This window comes from Neocloeon triangulifer, unplaced genomic scaffold (assembly GCF_031216515.1).
Source record: "Neocloeon triangulifer isolate White Clay Creek 2 clone unplaced genomic scaffold, ASM3121651v1 ptg000015l, whole genome shotgun sequence".
Lineage (NCBI taxonomy): Eukaryota > Metazoa > Arthropoda > Insecta > Ephemeroptera > Baetidae > Neocloeon > Neocloeon triangulifer.
In genome coordinates, this window is record NW_026775557.1 from 4,203,071 (window position 1) to 4,225,135 (window position 22,065).

Here is a 22,065-nt window from a genome sequence, read left to right on the forward strand (position 1 = left end):
CACACAAACGTAAAATATCACTAGTCTAAAAACGGGAGAAAGAAAGAACATTTTTCGTGAGAGTGATGATCCTTCGTCTTCACAGGACGATTGATTGATAATTGATTCAGTGCATTGTTGTCTCATTATTGTTACTATTGTGTATTGATGATTGATTGGAATTAATGGCACGCACGCTGTTCTCCTGCTTTCTCCTCCTTCCCCAACGGCCTCGAGTCGAGGCGTTAATTTTATTATGATTGAGTTTGTAAATCGCCTCTCATTACATCTTCTCCATCGAGGAATGATTCTTTGGAAGACAATCCTGTGATAAAAATTCTACTTTTATTGCGCTACTTAAATCGAAGCACTTTACTCGTTTGTGTTTAACAATAAATTCCAGACGATTCCAAATTTCAAAAGATGCAATTTTCGGATGTCAAGTATCAAGAGATTATTAATTTAGTATCGATGTCCAGTATTACTTCTTATTAAACTTTATGATCTAATTATTTTTAATTTATTTGAGAGTGACGATTTTGTTGTGGCAACAAATTAAATTCTCTGTTTTGAACTTGCGAGATGTTTTTGTTTCCTTTTTGTTGAGATCTTCTGAATAAAATATATATCAAATATATGCGCTTTCTTTATCGAAGCTGACTGTAATAAATGTTAACGCGAAAAAGATAAAAATGCATGACGAAGCAGAAAGTTCTACGTTGTAAATGTGTGTGCATAAAAGTGGACAATTTTAAATGCAAAAACGATGTATATATACATGAAATGTATTTGTCAATGGTAGCATAATTATGAAATAAAAGTATTTCAAAATCAAACCCGTCGCCAGTTTCATTTGTACAGTGTAAACGACTTTTATTTTTAGCAAATCTGATAAATTTTTATTTTACATTACAGCAAAAAATTCAGCTTTCAGCTCCATATTTCGGCAATGTCGAAGTATTCCTAAAAATACTAGTTTTTTAAATTTAATTTTCATAAAAACGCAGAAAGACCACAACAATGGATCAGAGTGTTATACTTGCAAAGCACTTGTCAACCTTTTCTTTCATTCAAATTGTTAAATTTTAAAGAGCGCTTTTTCCAACAAACAAAATTAGTGCACCTTATCACAGAATATTAGCACACCATATTATTTAAACTTTAAATTTCTGTCTTAAAAATACACAAAGAGAGCGCATTTTATGGTAAGGCGTGGCTCTCTTCTCTAGTGGCAATAATTACACTTGGGGTGACACTTGATTCCGTTGATTCCACACTTGCATCCTCCCGAGATATCACCTTTTCCCTAAAATTTGGAATTTTGTATTAGATTTAGAAAAAAAAATTATTTGAAGTTCAAATTTAAATAAAGCAAAGGACACTACTTACTGCAGGACCCCATCTTGGACCTCTGGTGACCCAGCATATTTCGGTTTTGCACATGGAGCACCTGAGCCAGTCGCAGCCCCACTTCTTCAAGAGCACCACTTGACAGGTCGGACAACACAGGGCTTCGCCGCGCTCAACCATTTCCTATGCCGGGGCACATTAAATCAGAAACTGAGGCTGGGGGAAAACGAAAAGAAAAACACAAATGAGGGGCATACGGAAAAGTGCAATGATCACGCATTCATTTGAGAAAGTGCATGAAAATATGAACAGAGACAAACACTTGCACTTAAAAAGGAGAAATGACACATTCAACAGGCAACACTATTTACCTGAAGCATGACTTTGGTCTTGTGTGCTTCAGCGTCGGTCTCGGACGCTTGGGTAACTCGCTCCTGGTACTGCCTGCAGTTCACTCCATCATGAATAGCCTAAAATTAAATTTATTTTGAGATGAGAAATTTAGCAACATAAAAATCTAATTCATCAATTTCCACTTCTTCCTGTCTTTGATCAAATTTCAAAATACGAAAGAAGTTGTAGATAAAAAATTTGATTTAAATTAGTTCCAATATTTATAAAGTTTGATAACTTACTTGACAAGTGAGGCAGTTGTGATGACCACACACAGGACATCTGAAATCGTTGACGTTGTCCTCGAAAATGCACCAACCTCTGCAGTCAGGGGTCTTGCAGTGGAAGGCATTTTGTATTTTATTTTCTGCCTGGGACACAGATTTGGCTTGCATTTTCTCATAAATGTCGGCAGGCACCAGCTGGAAAAAACAATTTTAATAATATATTTATTTTGAGGTGACAAACTTTTTTTGAGACTAAAACTCACAGCTCGAACTTCTCGTTCTTGCATGGTGGCATCACAAATGTACTGGTCGTTGCGGAATGGGCACCTGACCTCGACCTCCTCACTGAACTGGGCAGTGTGCGCCAGACAGGGTCTGCAGAAGGTGTGCAGACATTCCCTCAGCATGGCACCCTCGCCAGGAGCAAAGGCTGCAAAGCAAACGGGGCACTCGAAGGGCTCGACGTTGGCAACCAAGTCCATCTTGTCCAGCGCCACCAGGGCTTCGTAGTTGGTTGCTGCATTTTGAGGAGTCGCCTGGTCAGCATCCATTGCCTAGAAGGAAAATATATTTTAAATATAATAAATTATATTTTGTGGTAGAATTTTACGATCGAGGGTTGATTCAAATCACCATAATAAATTATAATTATAATAAATATTATTTCCTAATTTTACCTTTTCATTTTCCTCTTCCTGTTTAAGTCTCGTGGCCTCTTGGTCAGAAGTCTCATATTGAACTGGAATTTTGTAGTTGGCTGGCCTATCAGTCGTGCAGGCAGCGCAGCCAGGTCTAGTCGGGGGATTGATCAAAGTGCACAGCGGACATGTCCAACCTAAATTTTAAATATTAAAATAGAAATTTGGTCAAAGTCAATTTTAACTGACCAAGCTGAAGTGTGCCAGTTTTCTTTTCCTGCGTCAAAGTTGCAGGTGGTGCTGTTGGCTCAAATGCAGCTGCGGCCTTCGGCCCGGCAGCATTTTCCTCCTCTTCGTCTGAGCTTTCTTCCTCAGGTTCAGCTAAAGGAGGCGTTGGTGATTTTGGCAATGGAGTCCTACAACCATTTATTGTGTTAATTTGGATAAGGAAAGAAATTTAATTGTTTAATTACTTCTCTTTTTCAGGAACTGGCGATGGCTCTTTCGGCATAACCTGCTTTGGCTCCTCTTCAGGGTCAGATTCATCATCTGAGGATTCGCAGTAGCTGTACCGGTCCTCCTCAAAATTATAGTACCACCCAGGACCCCTTTGATTTTCAGGAGCTGGGGGTAAAATGCGCTTGTTGTCCTCGGCAGGTGGAGGAGGAGTCGGAACCACCTGGGTGGCGGCACTTTCAGAATTTGAAGCCGGACTAGCACTGTCTGTTCTCTCTGAAAATAAATTAGAAAATTATTGTAGAAACAAATTAAAGCATTAATTTTTAATTGACTTACCTGGCGGAGCAACTAGGTAGAGGAAAACAACACATCCGCCGGTGGCAACGCTGTGTTGCTTCAAAGTCTTGTTGTCATCAGAGGCCAACTGCTTGCCCAGAATCCATCTCTGGACGTCGGCTGGGATTTCAAACTCCTGATGCACTTTGCCCTTCAGCTCGCCCACAGTCATGCCGGCATGGACACTCAAGGGAATTGGACCTTGATGGGAAACCTTGTCCTCAACATACATGTCAACTCTGAAATAAAAATTCATTTTTAATTAAAAATTTATAAATACAAAATTTGGTTAAATTATCATTCTTTATTACAATGTCTAGTGAATTTGATGGTGGAACATACTGTTAAAAATACTCACGTGAACATCTCTGGCTCAACGAGGACCTTTGTTCGCTGCCTTTCAACTTTACAGTTGATCTTCAGCCTGGCCAAATCTCTTGCAAGGCCTGCAGCAATTCTGTGCTGACCATTGAAAATGGCGTTTTCCAGGCGCCGAAGCAGACGATTCACTGCCAGGGTGTTTTGAGGTTTTTGAGGCAAGTTGGCAGCCAAATCAGCTAAAATTTATATACATAGAACTATTAATCAATATTATATAATTTAGTAGTTAAAAGAATAAAAATAAAATATAAAATGGGATTTAAAAATTTTATAACAATACATAATTATTTTGATGCTTTTAATCATTTCGTGTAAATTTAATCCCATTTTTATTGTTATAATAAAGGTTTTTGGGGCAAACTGGCACCTAGATCAGCTAGAATTTAAAATTATACAATATTAAAAATAATCAATGTTGAAAATTTAAAAAAATAAATAATAAAAAAATAGAACATTAAACTTGAAGCTTTTTAAATTAATACTTGACTTAACATTCAAGTAAACTTAATCTAATTTTTATTGTTTTAATTGAATACCTTTGAAATCTGCTAGACCTTTGGCACCTGTCAAAGTTCCAGCCAGCTTCTCAATATCACTGGAGTCGCCAACACTTCCTGCCACGCTACCTGAATCGGCTGCTCCGCTCAGGCTTGACTGGTCATCAGGGATGTCGTCAAATTCCTCCTCCTCGTCATCGTCGTCATATTCATCCTCAACAGTCTGAGCATTTAATTCCACTTTGACTACGACAGGTTTGATTCCAGGTCGGGTCTTCATGTTGGGTGATGGTGATTTTGGTGCGAGTGGAAGAGGCGCTGGTTCGGCGGCAGCAGGCTCAGGAGATTTGACCTCCAATTTTGGCGGATCATTCTGAAACAAAAATGGTAAAAGTTTTTAAAAAATTTTTAATAAATTTATTTGTTTTAAAAGCCAAGTAAAAAGCCTGAAAATAGCACACCTTATTTAAAGGGCTCCCACTTGGGACGAGTCCTGGACTAGGAATGTTGGCATAAACATGCTGCAGACTCTTCTCAGGTGGCACCAGCGAGCTCTTGGACTTGGTGGCCTCGATGCTGGCAAAGTCTTTGGGTCCCATGAGCAAAAAAGTCCCGTTTCCTTTGAACGAGGGACTCCTGGCAATTATTTTTTTCACCACACCTGGCGAGCCATTGACAGGGGTGCGAGCAGTGGCTGCTTTCACGATGGCCCCACTGGTCTGCGCCGAAGAGGAAACCTTGTTGGGTTTTTGCGCCAGTTTCAAATCCAGGGCAGGAGGGGACTTCTTGATGGCGCCTTTATTGAAGGGCTCCGTCGCTTTCATCGGCTGCGGCGCCTCCTTGGGCAGCGAATTTTTCATCTCCTTCAGCTTCTCCTTGATGCGAAGTTTCTCCTCGATGTCCGCAGCGTTGGCTGCTGCGACCACGGCCATGCCCTTTTCCTTCAAGGTCACCACCGCGAGGCCACTTGTGTCTGTGGCGATTTCAGCCGTCCTGCCGACCTTGGGACTGGGAGGCAGAACAAGTGGAACCGGGGTTTGCACAGCTCTGGACAAACGAGGACTTGCCGGCGGTTTGGCTTCGACCACTTTTTCCTCCTTGTTGAAAAAGGCCAATCTGGCCTTTCGCATCTCGTCCACGTCCTTCGGGGTTGTCGGCTCTTTGGTGCCCACAGCGTGCCCTGGTTCAGGTGCCTTATTTGTCTGCTGAGTTTGAGGTTTGGCCTTTTTCTCATCTGCCTCTGTCCTTCCTCCGATAAACGTCTCCGGAACTGCAATTGGCACCTTTTTTTCTTCCTCGACCTTTTTCTTCACCTCATCCATCACAAAAGGTTTGCTGTTTTTCATGGAAACTGCGTAGAGAGGAGTTGGTTTTTCCACTTCGGGCTTCTTGGCAGGCTCGATCTTTTTTTCCGGCGCCTTCACGTATACAGGTCCAGGTGTGGGCGACTGCTTGCCTTCCAGTATTTTGATGGCCTCGGCGACCTTGGCGTTGATCTTGGTTGGCGAATCGGGTTTCCTCTCTGGCGACTGCTTTTTATTCCCGGGGAAGTAATGCTTGAGCTCGGCCTCCCAGTCGATGGGCCCTATGGGCTCGGGCTTTTTAAATGCCTCCTCCTCCTTGGTCACGTCGTTGGCCAGTTTTTGAATCGAGTTGGACGCTTCCTCCACTGTATTCACGCCAGGCGCCTCCGGAGAATTTTCATCCTGATTTTTGCTCGGCCGCCACATGTTGCACGCGTCGCAGGTGAAGCGCCAGTTCTCGTTCTCCAGAGTGCACCGCGGGCAGACCCACAACTTTTTCTTCTGGCGGTTCAGGGTCACTCCTTCAGGTACTCCGTGGATGGACAGGGGCAGAGGGGTTTTCTTCCGGTCTTCTGGCTCGGGCTGAGCCTCAAGGGCGGTCAATTTTGGGTAAAGGGTGGCCGTGGATTTTGCCTCCTCCTTCTCCTTTTCGATTTTCACTTCTACAACCTCCACTTTGTCTTTTTTCTCAACAGCCGTTACTTTTTCCGACTCCACTTCGACTTGTGAGATCCTTTTGCTCTGCCCTTTGCCGCCCTCATTGTTGATCAGGAGGCCGACGAGCGCCGCCTTGGAAGAATTGACCGTGACCTTGGTCACGTTGGACAGTGCGTTGAATTTTGAGATCAGTCCCTTAGTTGGCGGAGCGGCTGCGGCTTCCTCAACTTTCGGTTCTTCGTTTGGCTTGATTTCCTCGGCAGGTTCCTCCTTCTTTTCCTCAACCTCGGCAGGGAGCATGTAGTACCGATTGTTTTCCGCGGCCAAAAGTTCCGCCGCCTTCATCTGGTTGTTTTGAATAAGGGCGGCGGCCTCCTTGTCGATGTCAGAGAACTTGGTCAGCGCCTGGAATTGCATGGACTTGCGTTTGTTCTGCTCCGAGGGCAGCACCCTTGCGTAGTTGACCTCAGGCATTTCCTCCTCGACCTTTTTGCTGCCCAACTGCTTGATGGGAATAAACTTGCTGGCCGACCTTTTGTACCAGGGCTTCGGGGAAAGCGGGGCGCTCTGCTGAGGCGGCATTTCGGGCGCGGCCAAAATGATCGGCGGCGCCGTGATCAGGGCCGGACCCTGAAGGTTGTTCGGAGGACTGGCGCTGTTTCTGGCGCGGTTGATGCAGTTGATCAGTCTTTGCTTCTCGTCAGGGCTCAACCTGGAAAGGTTCTCCTGAACCGGGGGCGGCGTCGGCGCCTGCCGCTTCTTGTTCCTGCCCAGCGAAGGGTAGTTGTTGACCGGCTTGAGCACCTGACTCTGCCTACTGCCCGGAGGGGGCGGCGGGGCCTTCCGCTTGCCCCTCACGTGGCAATAGGCGCCGGCCCTTTTGTCCTTGGACGACTCGCTGGCCGCCCGGCGGTGCAACTTGACCTGCACTGGCTCCAAAATCTCCATCCTTTTGCGGTGCTCGAGCGCGATGGGCAGACTGAATTCCGAGTAGTGTTCGTTCTTGGGCACAGGGGGTGCGGGCGCTTTTCTCTTCCCCCTTGCGAAGGGCTTGAAAGTCTCTGAAAAAACTGTTTCCTGACTGCAGGCGAACTGCTTGAGTTTGTACTTGCGCTTGAAGGTGAGACCTTTGTCGAGGATGCGCGACCTGTCGCGTTGGCGCAGTCGCAGCCGGTACGTGTCGGACTCGGTGGGCTGCGAGTAGTGCAGACTGGCCCTGTTGTTATGAGGGTAAGCAGCGGGTTTGACGAAAGCAAAACTACTCGCGGCACTGACTACGGTGCCCAGGCTGTTAGTGCTACTGTAGCGACTGAGTGGCTGCAGCTGCCCCTCGCTATTTACCTGCGGCTGCTCCTCCGACTCGGACGAGTCCTCGGGGTTCTTGCGCAGCCACTTGAGGAACGAGAGGATGCCGCCGCCGCTGCGACGGTTGCCGCTGTCCTTGCTGCGGTTGGCGACGCTCGAGGTGAAGGTGGCCGTCGACGACGAACTGGTCGTCACGCTGCTCGCCGAGTCCAAATTGGCAAAGTGCTTTTCGACGCGCTCCGAGTAAATGGCGTCGGCGGCGGCGACCGCGTCTTCGAACGACGTGCACGAGATCGAGGGTGAGATGGACGGCGACCCTTTGGCCTGCGGTTGCTTGTTCATCGGGTCTGGCCCGCGGACATGCTGTCTGGGCGGAGCGGACGGAGCGTCGCCGATCGCGTCGAACCACTGGTAGATCAGTTCCTCTGTGCTCGGGGCTGGGGCGACATCGCTCAGCGGCCGGCGCGGTCCGTTGAGGCTGTTGTGTCTGCGGAGGGGCACGCGTGGAGGGGTCGAGGTGGCGGCGGCACCAGGTGCACCGATCCCAAGCTGCTCAAGCTGCGAACAAGAAGTAGGCAGTGCCCAGAATCATCTTTCTTCGACTAGTCTAGTTTTATGGATTTTTGCACGCTCTTGGGGGGTGAGTTTTATACTGGTGGTTGTGGTACGTGGTGGATGGATGCGTTTCACAAATATTTTCGTTTTTCTCTGTCACTCGCTGCCGGGGACTTTTATATTAAAAAAAAATAGATTATGTATATTTTTAATGAGAACAAGCGCGCGGCTTGAGCAGGTGGACGATTTGGACGAAAGTGTTTGTAATACTGCTTCTCGTCTCTCATCTCTTGGGATATAATATTTATATTTTGTTGGGTTAGTGCAGAGAAAATATTATTTTTTGATAGCAGGAGGCAGCTCTATGAACGCCTGGACTTGAACAAATAAACAAACACCACGCGACACACCATGCAAATAATGTTGCTAAAGGGAGGTTCATAAAATTTTTGCATAATATGATTTAATTGTAACTAAAAATTAATTAATATCAAGAAATTGTAACCACTATATTGTAATGAATCCCTACAAAAAATTTTAATCAATTTTATTTATTTATAACTTTTGAATGAAATATTAATATTAGTTGACAAATTCTAAAACGGTTTATATTTACAATTAGTGGTAAAATTTCAAGATCGAGGGGTTGATTCATGGTGATTTGAATTTAAAATTGGCTTTTCTTCGATGAGTTTTTGTGGGGTGTTTATTGATTCAGCAGAAAACAATATCCTGCTCTACATGTTTCGTTTTAAAAATTAAATTTTGTTAAAAAAAATTTTAATTCTATTATCAAATTTTGTGATAAAAAATTGTTTTGTGTAAAAATGTAACCTTTGTATTAAATTTTTTTTCTCACAAAAGTGTTATTGAAAAAAAAAATATTTTTTAACAGATTGTTTTGTTTTCTTGCTAATTCTTTTCAAAATGATTTCACAGCTCTTGAATTATGGCTGCAGCCCGCAGCCGAAACAGGTAGAGAAGGATAATAGTTTTTTCTTAAACAATAAACAACTCAAAAAACCCATCAAGGAAAAGCCAGCTTTAAATTCAAATCACCATGGTTTATATTTAATTATAATTATCACTAATGACAAAATCTAAATTTACAACGTAAAAATTATACTTTGCGAACGAATTCCATACGTCTAAAAATATGGCATGCGCTCATTTAAAGAGTAAAAAAATACACTAAGTTCTACCTGGCTATTTTCTGCGCTGGCCTCTGCTCTGCTGCTGTCCTCTTCTGCCTTTTCGCTGCCACTATTTATTGGCGGTAGTGGTGCTCGTTTTTTCACAGACGCTCGGTGTCTGTTTGGTCTGGCCGGCGCGGTGTGGAAATATCCGGATTTGCCGTCCTTCTTGCTCTTTGGCGGCGGCGGAGGCACTGGACTCTCCTCCGACTGATCTTCTAGTTCTTCTAAAGTATCTTCAGTTTCCTCTAATTCCTTTTCAGGTTCAGGTTCTTTTTCCTCAGCAGCAGCTGCTGCGAATTCAAAGGCCTCTGGTTCAGGCTCGGACGATTCAGGACGTTTTTCTTGCTCAACTTTTTCTTCCTTTAGCTCCTCTCTTACTTCTTCTGCTTTTTCCTCACTGACGGGCTCTTCCGATCTTTCCTCAACACTTTTCAGTACTTTTATTTCCTCCGGTTTCTTCTCACTCTGGTATTCCTCGGGAAATTTGATCGACGACGCAGGAAGGACAGAAAGGTCAACTGTGCCCTTTTCTTCCGAGTTCTTCCTTCGAGTCTTCTTGGGTGCCTTTGGCTCTGAGAGAATTGAAACTGTCGAAAGCTGCGGCAAATGGGCAGCAATCAATTTGAGCACCGAGTCGTCGATCGACAAAGAGTCCAAGGGTGGAGCGAACGCTGACCTTGGCAAGGGTTGGAAGGCGTGTTTGACCTCTTCACCCTGCTGCGATTCGGACCTTTGTAGACGCTCGTGGGCGACCTTTGGTGACGATTTGGGCGACGGCTGATGGAGCTTGGCAAAGTCCGACTGCTCTCTGGCCTTTTTTGAATTCCGCCGGACAGGCTTTACGACAGTCCTGATGGTGTCTTCGTTTGAGCTGCTCAAATCAGGGGTGGTTGGAGGCAAAACTGATGGTTTTCTGCTCCTGCCGGACGCCACGGACTGCTGGGAGGAGGCTTTGGAACTGCTTGCCGACTGGGATTTGGTTCTCTTTGGTTTCTGGATGGGGGTTTTGTTTGCTCGCGGCGACGCCTGACCTGGCAGGTCACCAGTGGACCTGCCCTCGAGTTTGGGTGACTTGTTTATCACAGATGTTACACCTAAAACAGAAAGAAGGTAAAAATTACAGCAAATAAACAGATGAAAATTTAATTAATTTTAAATTAAAAAATTAATTAATCTTCGTCATTTCATTTTTTTATTTAATAAAATAAAATTATTTAATTAAACCCCAAAATTTACATTTCTTGCAGCATGAAATGAGCAATAAGAAACTTTACTTCATTAATTTTAAATTTGTTTATCCTAATAAAGTTTAAATTAAAACATTAAATATGAGTTTAACACAATTAAATCATTTTAACACGATTTAAAAATTAATTATCAACCTAAACAGAGTCTAGCTCGTTTGATTTGCTTCAAGAGCTTGCGCAAATATTTCCCACAGCCCATCGTTCAAATTCAGTCCTCACTACTCTGCCGCGGTTGTCGCACTAAATAACCAATTTACGCGTCTCGCATTTTCAATAACAATCGGCGCTAATTGAAATTCCCTTTGACGCTTAATTCTCTCCCAGGAATTTTTCACTCTGGTCTAACTAAGACAATTTTCCGTCGCGACCGCAAGATCGAAGCCTAGAAAGAAATAATTTCATCAAGGATATAAAAAAACGCGAGGGTAATGAGGAACGCCGCGGTTTCTAAATTTAGAGAGCGTCATTAGAGCGGTTAGTTGACCAGCACACGGGGAAAAATCTGCCAATCCGTGAGAAATAATTCACAGCGACAGCAGCTGATTCTATTCTGAATGCGACGACGACCTTAAAGATAAACTCGAAAGAGGTGATGACACCGATTATTTGTTGTGAGGAATAAATTAGGGCAGAATAGGTTTGTAATTTTATATTTGGCCCAAAAGTATTCAGCGATGAGTCATATGGAAATAAAAATCTGCCAGTAGCGCAAATAAAATTGCGTCCTGGAGCATGACGGACTTTGATTTACGAGAGGCTAAATGCCGCCAGTTCAAGCAGATCTCTTTGCAGAAGAGAGTGTCTGTTCTGTCCGCTGCTCAAAATAGAGTTCTGTTTACTCAGAGTAAATATTTTCTACTGCAAATTTAAAATGAAATAAAACTGGTGAGAAAAATATAAAACATGAAAAAAAATGCAATGAGCCAAAATATTTAAGAATAAAAAGGTTTGACCTGATTTGCGCCGAAATATTGAATATTGTGTCACGTGACTCTGCAAGTCTGCAACCCACCTGGTCAAGTAGAGTGGTGCACCTTTTTCTCAGAGTGCAGAGAGGGTTATTCTGACAAGAGCACCGAGCGCTTAGACAAGCGCCGAGCCAATGGTCGGTGTCATGAGATCTATCCTTGCTGCTTTGCTGCCGCCACCGAGCGACTAACGAACGCACCGACTCTCTTTCTCGGGCGCAGAACACGCGGCGATATTTTTAGCCCTCTGCGTACGAACACCAACTAACTAAGGCGGTTCGTTAGTTGGTCCGCCGTTTTTTATTCCGCGCAGCCAAAGCGCAAAAAAATATTGAAATCTGCTGCTGAGCAGAACCACCGACGTGGAGACGCGAACGTGATGAAACACGAGCCAGATTCGCGAATTGGCTGTGGCATAAATAAATATATGCAAATAAATTGATGCCCACCTCTATTATATCTGGCGATTGCAATTCTGATATCAGTTCGTGACATTTTTTTCTTATATTTATATTTATATGTACTTCATATTTCAATTTTATACAATTAATTTAATTTTTTTGCTCGTCATATGGAACAGAGATGTATTATAGAATAATTAATTCTGTCTTTAAGCATATTTCATTACACGTGTTTATATAAAATAAAAATAATAATAATCAAATAAACATTTTACTATACATTGTCATGCACATTCATACAAAAAATAAAAACAGTGAAATTTATAATATATATATATATATATGTATTTAACTGTTAAAAAATAATTTTATGTTGGTAAAAATATAATCAAATATAATACAATATTATGATTGTAAATTTATAAAATATAAAAAATTAAAACAAAATTAGAAGCTTTGTTTCTTTTATGTACTCTTTGTGTAATTTTTATGTTAAAATCCCGGGGCAAGCCATATCTCCTTTGACGTCGCGCGTTTCAGCAGAACTCTGCTTCGTCTGCTTATTGTGATACCCTTTCTGATCAAAATTCCCACATCAATATTTTTTATTGACGTGAGTAGAATAAATAATAGTAAAATTTACATTCCTCAACACCTCATGCAACGATTCTGCGACAAATGTAATATCTTTTAAGAGCAGATTCATAAAAAGCCTTTTAAGCAGGACGCAGCAAGCATTAAATGAAATTCACTGCCGTTAGTTTCAAGAAAATTCCTCCAAATTCAAGATGTTTATTTACCAACAATAAAAAAATTAAAAATCTTTTCGCACATAAAAATAAAAAGGTTACATAATTTTTCAAGACCATTTTTAGAGGACCATAAATAACATAGCAAGGACTTAATCACACCTTATCGATGTAATTCGAACCTTTTTTCTCGCGATTTTTGTTCATGAGCACATCACGTGACTAATATATTAATCTAAAAATTTGATTTTCTAAAATTAATGAGAATTTTCATTTTACCCATTTTTTGCACTTTAAATTTTCCTTTGCACATTTGCCTAAGCAAAAAAGCTTATGAGAAAATTGCTAGACCCTTCTTTTATGAGTTATTTTTTTGGGAAATTTTGATTCTGAAGGTCAAGAAAGATAAACAAAAAAACATTACGCAGCTTTTAAATAACTGATTTTCAGCGCAGTCAGCGCGTTTAAACTTTTTATTAAACATCACGCCATCTATAAAATTAGTGCTGGATCACATGTCGTGAGCGCGAGAGCAAGTGTTTGGAATTATATTTCAAGTCTCTCAGTTCACGGTCGACGCGAGACTTCTTCTTTTTTATTCATTAATACGACGGTGTTTGGCTGGAATTCCAAAAGCAGCCCCTGATTAATTTAAGCGCGGCGCTCCGCCATCCATTCAGACCAATCTAGTCATAAATATTCGTTTTTCGTCTCCATTCATGGGGAATGCAGCCACTTTTCGGCCGAGGCTATTTTCGTGATTATGTTATATTTTGTGTGGAGCAACTTCTCAAGTAAATATGGCCGCTCTCTGTCTCGGTTAATGACGAACTTTGCTACGGAGCCGGAACTAATCAGAAGGTTTCAAGTTGGTGTGATGTTTTTGTGACAACTGCATCTCTATTTCTATTTAAATTCAAAATAAATAAAGAGTGAAAATGAGATACGAGAGACGCAATGGTTTATAAGCGCAGCAAGACGAGAACTTTTAAGGCACCAAATTTTTAAAAATTGTTGTAGATTTATTAAATAAATGTAATTTATTTAATCGCACTTGTTTATTTTCTTAATAATACACAATTATTTTGCAACAGTTTAGTCGCATAAAAAAAATGTATATAAATGTATAAAATTACGAATAAAAAAAGGAAATTTGATCAAAAAAATTATGTATTAAATTGGAAAAAAAAAACAGAAAATGAAAAAATAAATTACGCTCAGCAACTTGAGGTTTTTTTTAGTTATCAAAATATTTGCAACAATTTTTCAATTTTTAAATGATTTGCTATTGATTGAATTAATCATAAAAATTAATTCTGATTTGATGAAAAAATCTGCTTTTTGCCCAGGTGTGTTTCTTGGTGAAATAAAAGTGGAACAGGTGTTTTACAAACTTTTCCGTGTTTATTCCAATCCAGCTCATTAAGCGCACCCATCGCTCGGAGCACGTGGGGCGCTGAAACAAACCACTTGCCATGCCGGCTGTTTGGCTGCCGGAGCACCTAATTTATGCTCCCTTAATAGCCGTGGGTGCTGCTGCGTTGGGTGCTCGTCCAAAGTTGACAAATACATCAGCGCTCTACGAGGGCCGCTTCTTTTTTGCCCCTTCAGACACCAAAGAGCACCCACCGCTGCCAGACCGCGGCTTTTCAACTCTTCCGCGCCTCGTTATCCGCACCTAATTGAAATAAAAAATAAAAAAAACCAAGTGGATCCAAGCTAGCTATTTGCGATGAAATTTCTCATGGAATTATGATAATTAAAAGTACATTAATAAGTCAATAAGAAACTTTAAAATGGCAAATTAAAAATAATTATTGCATGAAAAAAATGAAGAAACAGAAATTGAAAAAAAAATAACTGATCAAACAGGCAATCTGTGATTTAAAATACCTAAATTTTTCTTTTACGTACACACTGTGCCTTTTGAGGTCAGTTGACCTTTATTTTTCAATTATTTTTTTATGAGGTAAATATATTTGCTATTTGGTGGCTCAATTCGTCTTAAAATCAATGTTTCAACAGATGATAATATAAATTTTTATATTCAATTCCGATCTTTCAAATCTTGTTAAACCACTTGACTCTCAAAGTATCAAAAAAATTAAAATAACAGAGAATTTTTTTTAAAGGGGCGAATTTGAAAAGCTTGCTAACAAAATTGCATTTGAATATTTTTGACGAAAAAAAAATATTTTACTCATTTTTTCATTACAAAAGTGTTTGCCCGGTTTCATTTTTTTTAGCATCCAATTCTTTCTTTTACTTTTTAAAACTGTTAGAGGTTTTTATGTTCAAATGTTAACACAAGAAAGGAGAAACTTATGAAAAGATAGTTCATGGAACTTTTAAATTAAAACATCGTCACACAAAAAAGAGCTGCAGTCTTTTCATTTAACAATAATCATTCTCAAATGGAAAAATGCCTCAAACAGGCGATTAACCAAAGACAGGCAGCTGCTTTACGAGTTCCACAAGAAAACTAAGAGCCCTTTCATTTCAAACACAAATCCAATTAAACGAAGCATTTTCTCCTCGGCAGATGAGAGTAAAATACCTCACGAAGAGCATGTCGAATGAGTATATTCGAGATCAGAGCTTTGCCAGAAAGCGTTTCCGGTCGCCCGAGAAATGAGAAGCGAGCGCGGTCCTTGACATTTCGGTCTTTTTCGGGGACAAAACGAGAATTATAATTAACCCTTTTGACAAATGCGCCGCCACTGCGGTACCACGAGAGCTCCAGCGATTAAGGTGGCGCGATGACAGCTGATCATCGGTGGTCCAAGTAAAGTTTTTTTTGTCCTCATTCGCGGCTAATTTCGGATCCTCGGGGGTGGCAAAGTCAATAATGAGCGGCTCTTCGAGGGAGCATCGCTCTCGATAGGGCCAATTTGTCATGTATTGTGTCGCTTTGATGTTAGACTTTTCGAAACTAACGCGCGCACAACCACCGTTCAGTTGGATAAACAGAAAATTAAAAAAGGAGCGAAGGAAAATAATCGGGAACGGATCGACTCAAATGAGCTGGAAAGAGTTTGTTTGCCTTTGCGTTTCATTAACATCAAGGTCTATTTTGGTTTTGGACTTGAGACAAGTGTAGGAGCAATTTTAAAATTGAATATTGATTCATTGTTTGGTTTAAAAATTTTCATACAAAGTGACAGTTTTTGGAAATCGTTATTAAATTGAATTAAAGTAATATATTGATACGATTCTTTAATTATAAATTATAATACATGATCAAATATGAATTTTAAATATTGCATAAAAAAGTTGTGGGGCCAGAATAATCTAAACCTGTCTAGATATTGCCAATAATTCATTAATTATTTAAAATTATTTCAAATTCGTAAAGAAAAACCGAAATTTCATAATCAAAATAATTTTCCTCTCCAGCTTTTCAAAAAAAGGATAGAATTTTCCTACCGTTTTCAAGCTAAGCCGATTATGATGATTTACACACAGTGTTGAATTTTTACAGGGAGACCTGAAGCTTCCTTGCGCACTCACTGAACGATTCAAACTTACTGCCTAAAAGTCCCGCAAGGAATGGGTGGACAGCCCTTGTGCCTGGCGGCTGATAATAGCAAGGGAGGGAGGCGCGCTAATCACTGCAATCGGCCAGTGCGTCTTGGACTCTCCTTACATTTGAATTGCCGCACCGCGAGGGGCAAATCTAACATGGACGTGACTCATCTCTTAGTAAATCAGTTTCGGATGGAAACGACGGCCATTATAATACTATTAAATGGACTGACTAAGATTTCAAAGTGATTTTGAAGAATATTCAGGAATGCCCCATGCCGCTATCAATTTTCTAAAGTATTAAATTTCCACATTCAAATTCTTTTATTTGATTTTTAATATTCTTCTTAACATATGCATCAGTTAAAAAAGTAGTAAAATTATGGAATAAAAGGAGCTTATAGAGTAAAAATTTACAGGAAATTAATTTACGAACAAAAAAAACTTTGATTAAACCAAATTTCTAAAATTCCATGTGTTTGAAAATAAAAATTAAAATTTCATCCATCGTTTTATTTGAAGACAAGAAATCAATTATTATAAGAATTACAGTGATTAAAAATAGTTGAATGAGAAAAAGTTGTTTTATAGTTTTATACTTTTTATAAAAAAAATTTAATATTTTCAAATTTTTTTATAGTACGTGTTTACCCTCTCTTTGCTTTCTACGCGTCATTTCGTATCTTTTTTTTTACTTTTTGGTAATTAGGGCTTTCCTCCCCTTCAGTCAGAAAAAGACGCAAGGATGAAATCACCGATATATCCAAGTGAGCACCACTCGGCTTCTACATTTAAAATGAGACTCGGGAAGTTTGTCGACTTCTAATGCTTGTTTGTAAGCTTGTAACAGTGCAAGTAAGAGTGGCTGCGAGTGTCTGTGCTGCGCTTGAAGCCAATGTAAAATTACTCTTGCGGAGCCTTTGCCAAGCTCCCATTAATTGCTTTTAAAAGATTGAAAATAAAAGGCAACAAACTATTTACAATAAATTTTTAAGATAAATATTTTGTAAAATTTAAAAATTTACAAGTAATAAAAAAACCAAAATAGCTTTCCCACTTTTTTGTTAAATATTATTTTAACCTCCCTAGGCTAACTTTAGAGGCGTCTCAGCTGATGTACCCTCCTTATATCATTAGTTGTGTGTGGTCTTTTAAAAGCAAATCAGACGGGCACGAAAGTAGCCTAATTAAAAATAAACACTCGCAAGCCCACACCTGCGATCCCTATCTAAATATATGCAGCAAAATATTTTGGCAAAATTTTTCTGCGCTTCTAAATTGGTAGGGCTTGCAAAAGGTTTTAAAATGTCAATCGAATGCATTACGCAGTTTCGCAAGGCGATAAAAATATATTTTGAACTCTCGCAATCAGCATACATAAGTGTGCAATTGCGCCGTTTCAAATGACTTGAGTGGCCAAAGCACAAAGTCACTCGCCGGCAATGCTGCTGCTGCACTCTAGTCGATGAAGAGAGCAGGGGCAAACGGACAGCTGCAATATTAACCTCTGCTTGCGAAACAAATTAAAATGCGAGTGGACGTCAAGCTAAACAAAGAATATTATAAAAGTGACTCGACAACGACGAGCTCGGATTCTCCACTCATTGCGAATTGGAGTAAAAATATAGACGGAGTGTGAAAAAATGAATATGCGAGCAGAGTGATAATTTTATTGTTTTGAGATGAAAAAAAAACTGGTGATTTTCCTTGACAAAACAAAATAGGTTTTTTTATTATTTCAAAATATACTTTCTCAGTAGGATTTTTTTTTTGCAAAAAAGCTTTTTTCATATAAAAGGGGATATCAAGTGAAATTTTCATTTCAAAACGAGTGATAAAAGGATGAAATTGGTTGAAATTTTCCAAAAAGTAAGATCTTCTTTACTTAGATAATTGATTTTCAAAACTCGATTTTAAATGTTAAATATCTCCAACAAATAGGCTAAAATTGTGAACACTTATTTTTCCCATCTCTAGTGACAGTGAAATTGTCAATCAAAAGATTCCTTTCTCTGCATTTAAATAAAAGATGAAAATTCTACAAAAAAGTTAATTATATTAAACTAAACAATAAAATAATTTAATATTAACTTTGACTAATTTTCGGTTCAATTTGAAAATTTCTGAAAAAAAATATATCATTTCTTTTCCACAAAATTTTCTTGACAAAAACCCCTGGTCCTTTTAAAGACCATAATTTCTTTTTTTTTAAATAAATTGCTGTGATTTAAATCCACCTAATGTAATCTTTCAATTTTATAAATTTCTGTTAAAATTGATTTAATTTTAGTAATTTTTTCCATAAACCAGCCAAATTATCATTAATCTTTTGGTATTTAAAGCCTTTCCGGCTGTCTAAATATACAAAAGGGCAGCCTTGAAACCGCGAGAATCACCGAGGATGAATTAGTTTGGAGGTTGCAAAGTTCGGCTGAGACGGTGAGTTCGCGAGCAGGAAACCGAAAATGCTGATAGTTGGACGGCCGCCCAGACCGAAACGGCCGGCAAAAACAGAGAGGGCGAGTGGTGGCCACACCCGAGAGTGTGTCCCACCGTCCGACCGGCATTCTATTTCGCCGGCGTGCGATCCGCACCTTTTGGAACTGAATCAAAAGCAAGCCAAAGTCCGCCTGAATCACTCTCGCGCTCTCTCCGCGGCCGGCGAAGTGCGAAAACACGCATTGAATCATCGCACAAAAGTACTGAATTAATTTTCGAACGCCGTGAACATTAAACTCCGATCATTTCTTTGGGTTACTCAAGCGTAACGACATAAAATGTTCGGTTGTGTGACTAATCCTAAAAAAAATCGATTTTGCTTTGTAAACAAAAACAAATTCCTGATCGCTGATGGAAACTGAATTTTAATGGGCTTGAATGACTAATCCACAGAAAATTTTTCTTTTTTTTTTAAAACCTCAATTTTAAAAAATTATTTATAAAACAAATTGATTCCACAAAGAATATTTAAAATTTGTTTGATCACCTAAAATAATGATAACGTCACTTTAATTTGCTAAATCCTTGAAATAAAAATAATTTTATTTTTTGAAATTTTTCCCAAATTGAAGTGGAAATTTAAGTTCGCAATCATCACATGGGAGCAAAAATGGGAAAAGTATTACATTTTTTTGGTGTATAGCTGAAGATTTCGCTTAAACTTGAGTTCAAAAACCTTGATATCTACTTAAAGCTTTAACAGATAAAATTTCCAACCAATTATAAATATGAAAGATAGTTCAGAAAGTAAAAAATAACAATAAAATTTACTCACCAAAGGTGCGGAGGAGAGAGTCTTCTTTAGCAACTACGTTTGCAGGAACAAGTAAACCGTGCTTGGTTTGGCACTGGAACAACTGTCGCCCGCACCAAGAGCCGTCGATGCCTCCATAGGGCAGTTCTTTGTCCTGAAAAAATAAAAAATAGAATTAACGATTCGGACCCAAATCAATTTTGTTTTTAAAAGCACGTGTTTGTAATGAGTCAAGTTTTATTTCCAACTTTGTATTTGTTGGCATGTCCAGTGCATAACGTGGCTTGTACAACAAAGTCTGCGTTTTACGGCGGTCGTTAAAGGAGAACGCGCGAATGTTTTGCGAGCGATTTTACTGCTTGTGAGATTCCGTTTCGGCCTGTGTAAATTATTTGGCTTAAACAATAACGAAAATCCGATTTTTAGCTAACAAGCTAACAATTATACATATATATTTTTTATCAAAATTTTATTTCAATTTTTAACAGACGATGGTCATGGCCATCAAGAATCATATCAGGAAATGCTGAAACGCACTTGATCAATAAAAAATGTCAATTTTCCAAAATTTTAGGGACGGTGCTAAGGTAGGGAACTTTGCGATCAAAATACACATAGACCAAAATGCCTTTTAATATGATTGATTTATTTTTTTGTCTGAGAAAAGTCAAAGTGATTCCAAAGCGACAAGTTGGTGTCGGAGAGAGAGAGAGCAGGGTTTTTTATATATTTTTTTTTAAATCCCTATGGTTAAATATTGCGGCTATTCATCAATCTGGCAAGATTTGCAGAGTGGACGAGGGAGCAGAGAAATATTTTTATATCGTGACGAAATGCGCGACGAAGTCTGGGTTGCTGCTCTTTCCGTCCATTCCAATTCCAGAGACGACTTTACTTATTTATTCGTTGGGAGCTGCGAGTCGGCCAAGTTCTACAAAGCGACCGAAAGACCAGCCACCGGTGTCTGATTATACTTGGGAAAAATAAACATGTGCAATATTGAACTGCGGCGCGCTTTAGAAGCAAATTGATTTTGTCACAAATAAAATTGGAAGTACTAATTTTTTGATAAAAAAAAATTCAGATTTACGGTCATGTATGAATTCTAATTTTTTTTTTATTGAAAGCTGGATATTTTCAAGCAAAAAAAAAAAAAAATCATCATAATATGATAATTAGACAATTAAAAAGCTTACAACTAGAAAGATGTTTCAGCAAATAATTAAATGATGTATATCAATTAAATTTAAAAAAAAATACTTTCCAATTGATTTTAAGTGATTTTATTGTCTTCCAAATAATATTGAATTTTGAAGTTGAACTCTCAAAATGGGGCAAGCAGCAGAAAATAAAGTTTGTTAATTGAAAAAATGAAAATCGATTAAGCAAATTGCAATAAAGCTTTTTGGGAAATTAAATATTTCAATGATTGAAGTTAAATCTTTCTTTTGAAGAGGTCAAAAGAGAGAGAAAAACAAACCGATCGCAACGTGGTCACCCACTTAAAAGTGTGGCGGCTGGTGTAAAAATAAAATTACATAATACAAATTAGGCGGCCAAGTGCCAAAAAGAGCCTTTGCTGCTGCCCTCCGACCGTCTCTTGAAGCACAACCACCACGGACCAACCCATCCCTTTTTCTTTCAAAACTCCGAATTAACACAATTTCGCGGAAAATATTTGGGCAAAAAAACTCACAAGTTCAAGTCCGACCGTCCAGCCAGGGCCCATTCCGGGCAACTTGCCGATCCAGCGGACATGGCCGCCCTGCGGCAGGCCGCTGCCGCTGCCCAGCCAGACGGCCCTCTCGCCCACGAGGAAGGGCGGGTTTTGCTGCTGCCGGTGCTCCAGCATGTGCGAAACAAGTCCTTAAATTGTGCAGCACGAGGAGCCGTGCAGGGAAGTCGCCGCCGCGCTCACTGCTATTTTTACTTCTTCGCACGCCGTCGCCGAATTTTGTTTTCGTGGCGCCGCCGATTTTCGGACGCACCGCGCCCCTTTCACGCACACACCGTCCAGCACCGTCCGTGTCAGACACTCGGACGCTGTCCGACAATTGGCGAATCGACCGCGCTGCCGTCTCGTTCGCTGCCGCGCCAGCACGGCCTCGTTTTCGAGAAGAACACGAACGGGCAAGGAGGCTCGCCACTAATAGATCACCCGAGCGCCCGAGAGGCTCCTTTACTTTTGCAACTCGCTCCACCGGCATCATCGACCGAAACCAAACAGGTCAATCAACATAATGACTTGGACATGCTTAATATTATTCTCATTTTGTAAACATTCGATCTTGAGTTTAAAACAAAATCATGGCCCGAAAAAATAGTTGAAAATATAAAATTTAGTCTTTATAAGAATGGGAAAAATATAAATTACATTAATTTAATGCTCAGGCCAATATGTATTTAAATTTTAAGTTTTGTATTATAATGGACCAGTTTTTAATAAACTAAAGAACTTTGAGAGAACAATGAAATTCAGTAAGTTTACTGGTTGTGTGCAAAGAAACTACACTAATTGTAAAAATAATTAAATTGATATAAACTACAAGGCTGTGTGAGCGGAACATGCTCATGTTTTCATCGCAAGAGCAAAAAGAAGATGCAAAGTTCTAAAAACTCATAATTCACTCAGCAAAGTAAACAGA

The 22,065-nt window shown here is 39.9% G+C and overlaps 1 protein-coding gene across 2 annotated transcripts; it reads right to left on the reverse strand.

Annotated features, from left to right (window-relative positions):
* Positions 1 to 826: 826 nt before the first annotated feature.
* Positions 827 to 21,545, reverse strand: LOC132202850 (titin-like). 2 transcript variants are annotated; one of them, XM_059630100.1, is made up of 15 exons: positions 21,117 to 21,544; positions 19,442 to 19,574; positions 9,284 to 10,371; positions 4,722 to 8,084; positions 4,300 to 4,633; positions 3,741 to 3,939; positions 3,383 to 3,621; positions 3,061 to 3,319; positions 2,837 to 3,003; positions 2,627 to 2,784; positions 2,213 to 2,503; positions 1,965 to 2,144; positions 1,701 to 1,799; positions 1,369 to 1,512; positions 827 to 1,285 (listed from the first exon to the last, which is right to left on the reverse strand). In XM_059630100.1, exons 1-15 carry the CDS (start codon positions 21,270 to 21,272, stop codon positions 1,205 to 1,207), a joined length of 6,891 nt encoding a protein of 2,296 aa, XP_059486083.1. In that variant the 5' UTR covers positions 21,273 to 21,544; the 3' UTR covers positions 827 to 1,204. The 2 variants fall into 2 exon arrangements, with proteins under 2 accessions (XP_059486083.1, XP_059486084.1); XM_059630101.1 differs by lacking the exon at positions 827 to 1,285 and having other exon boundaries at positions 1,406 to 1,545; positions 21,117 to 21,545.
* Between the last annotated feature and the right edge of the window lie 520 nt (positions 21,546 to 22,065).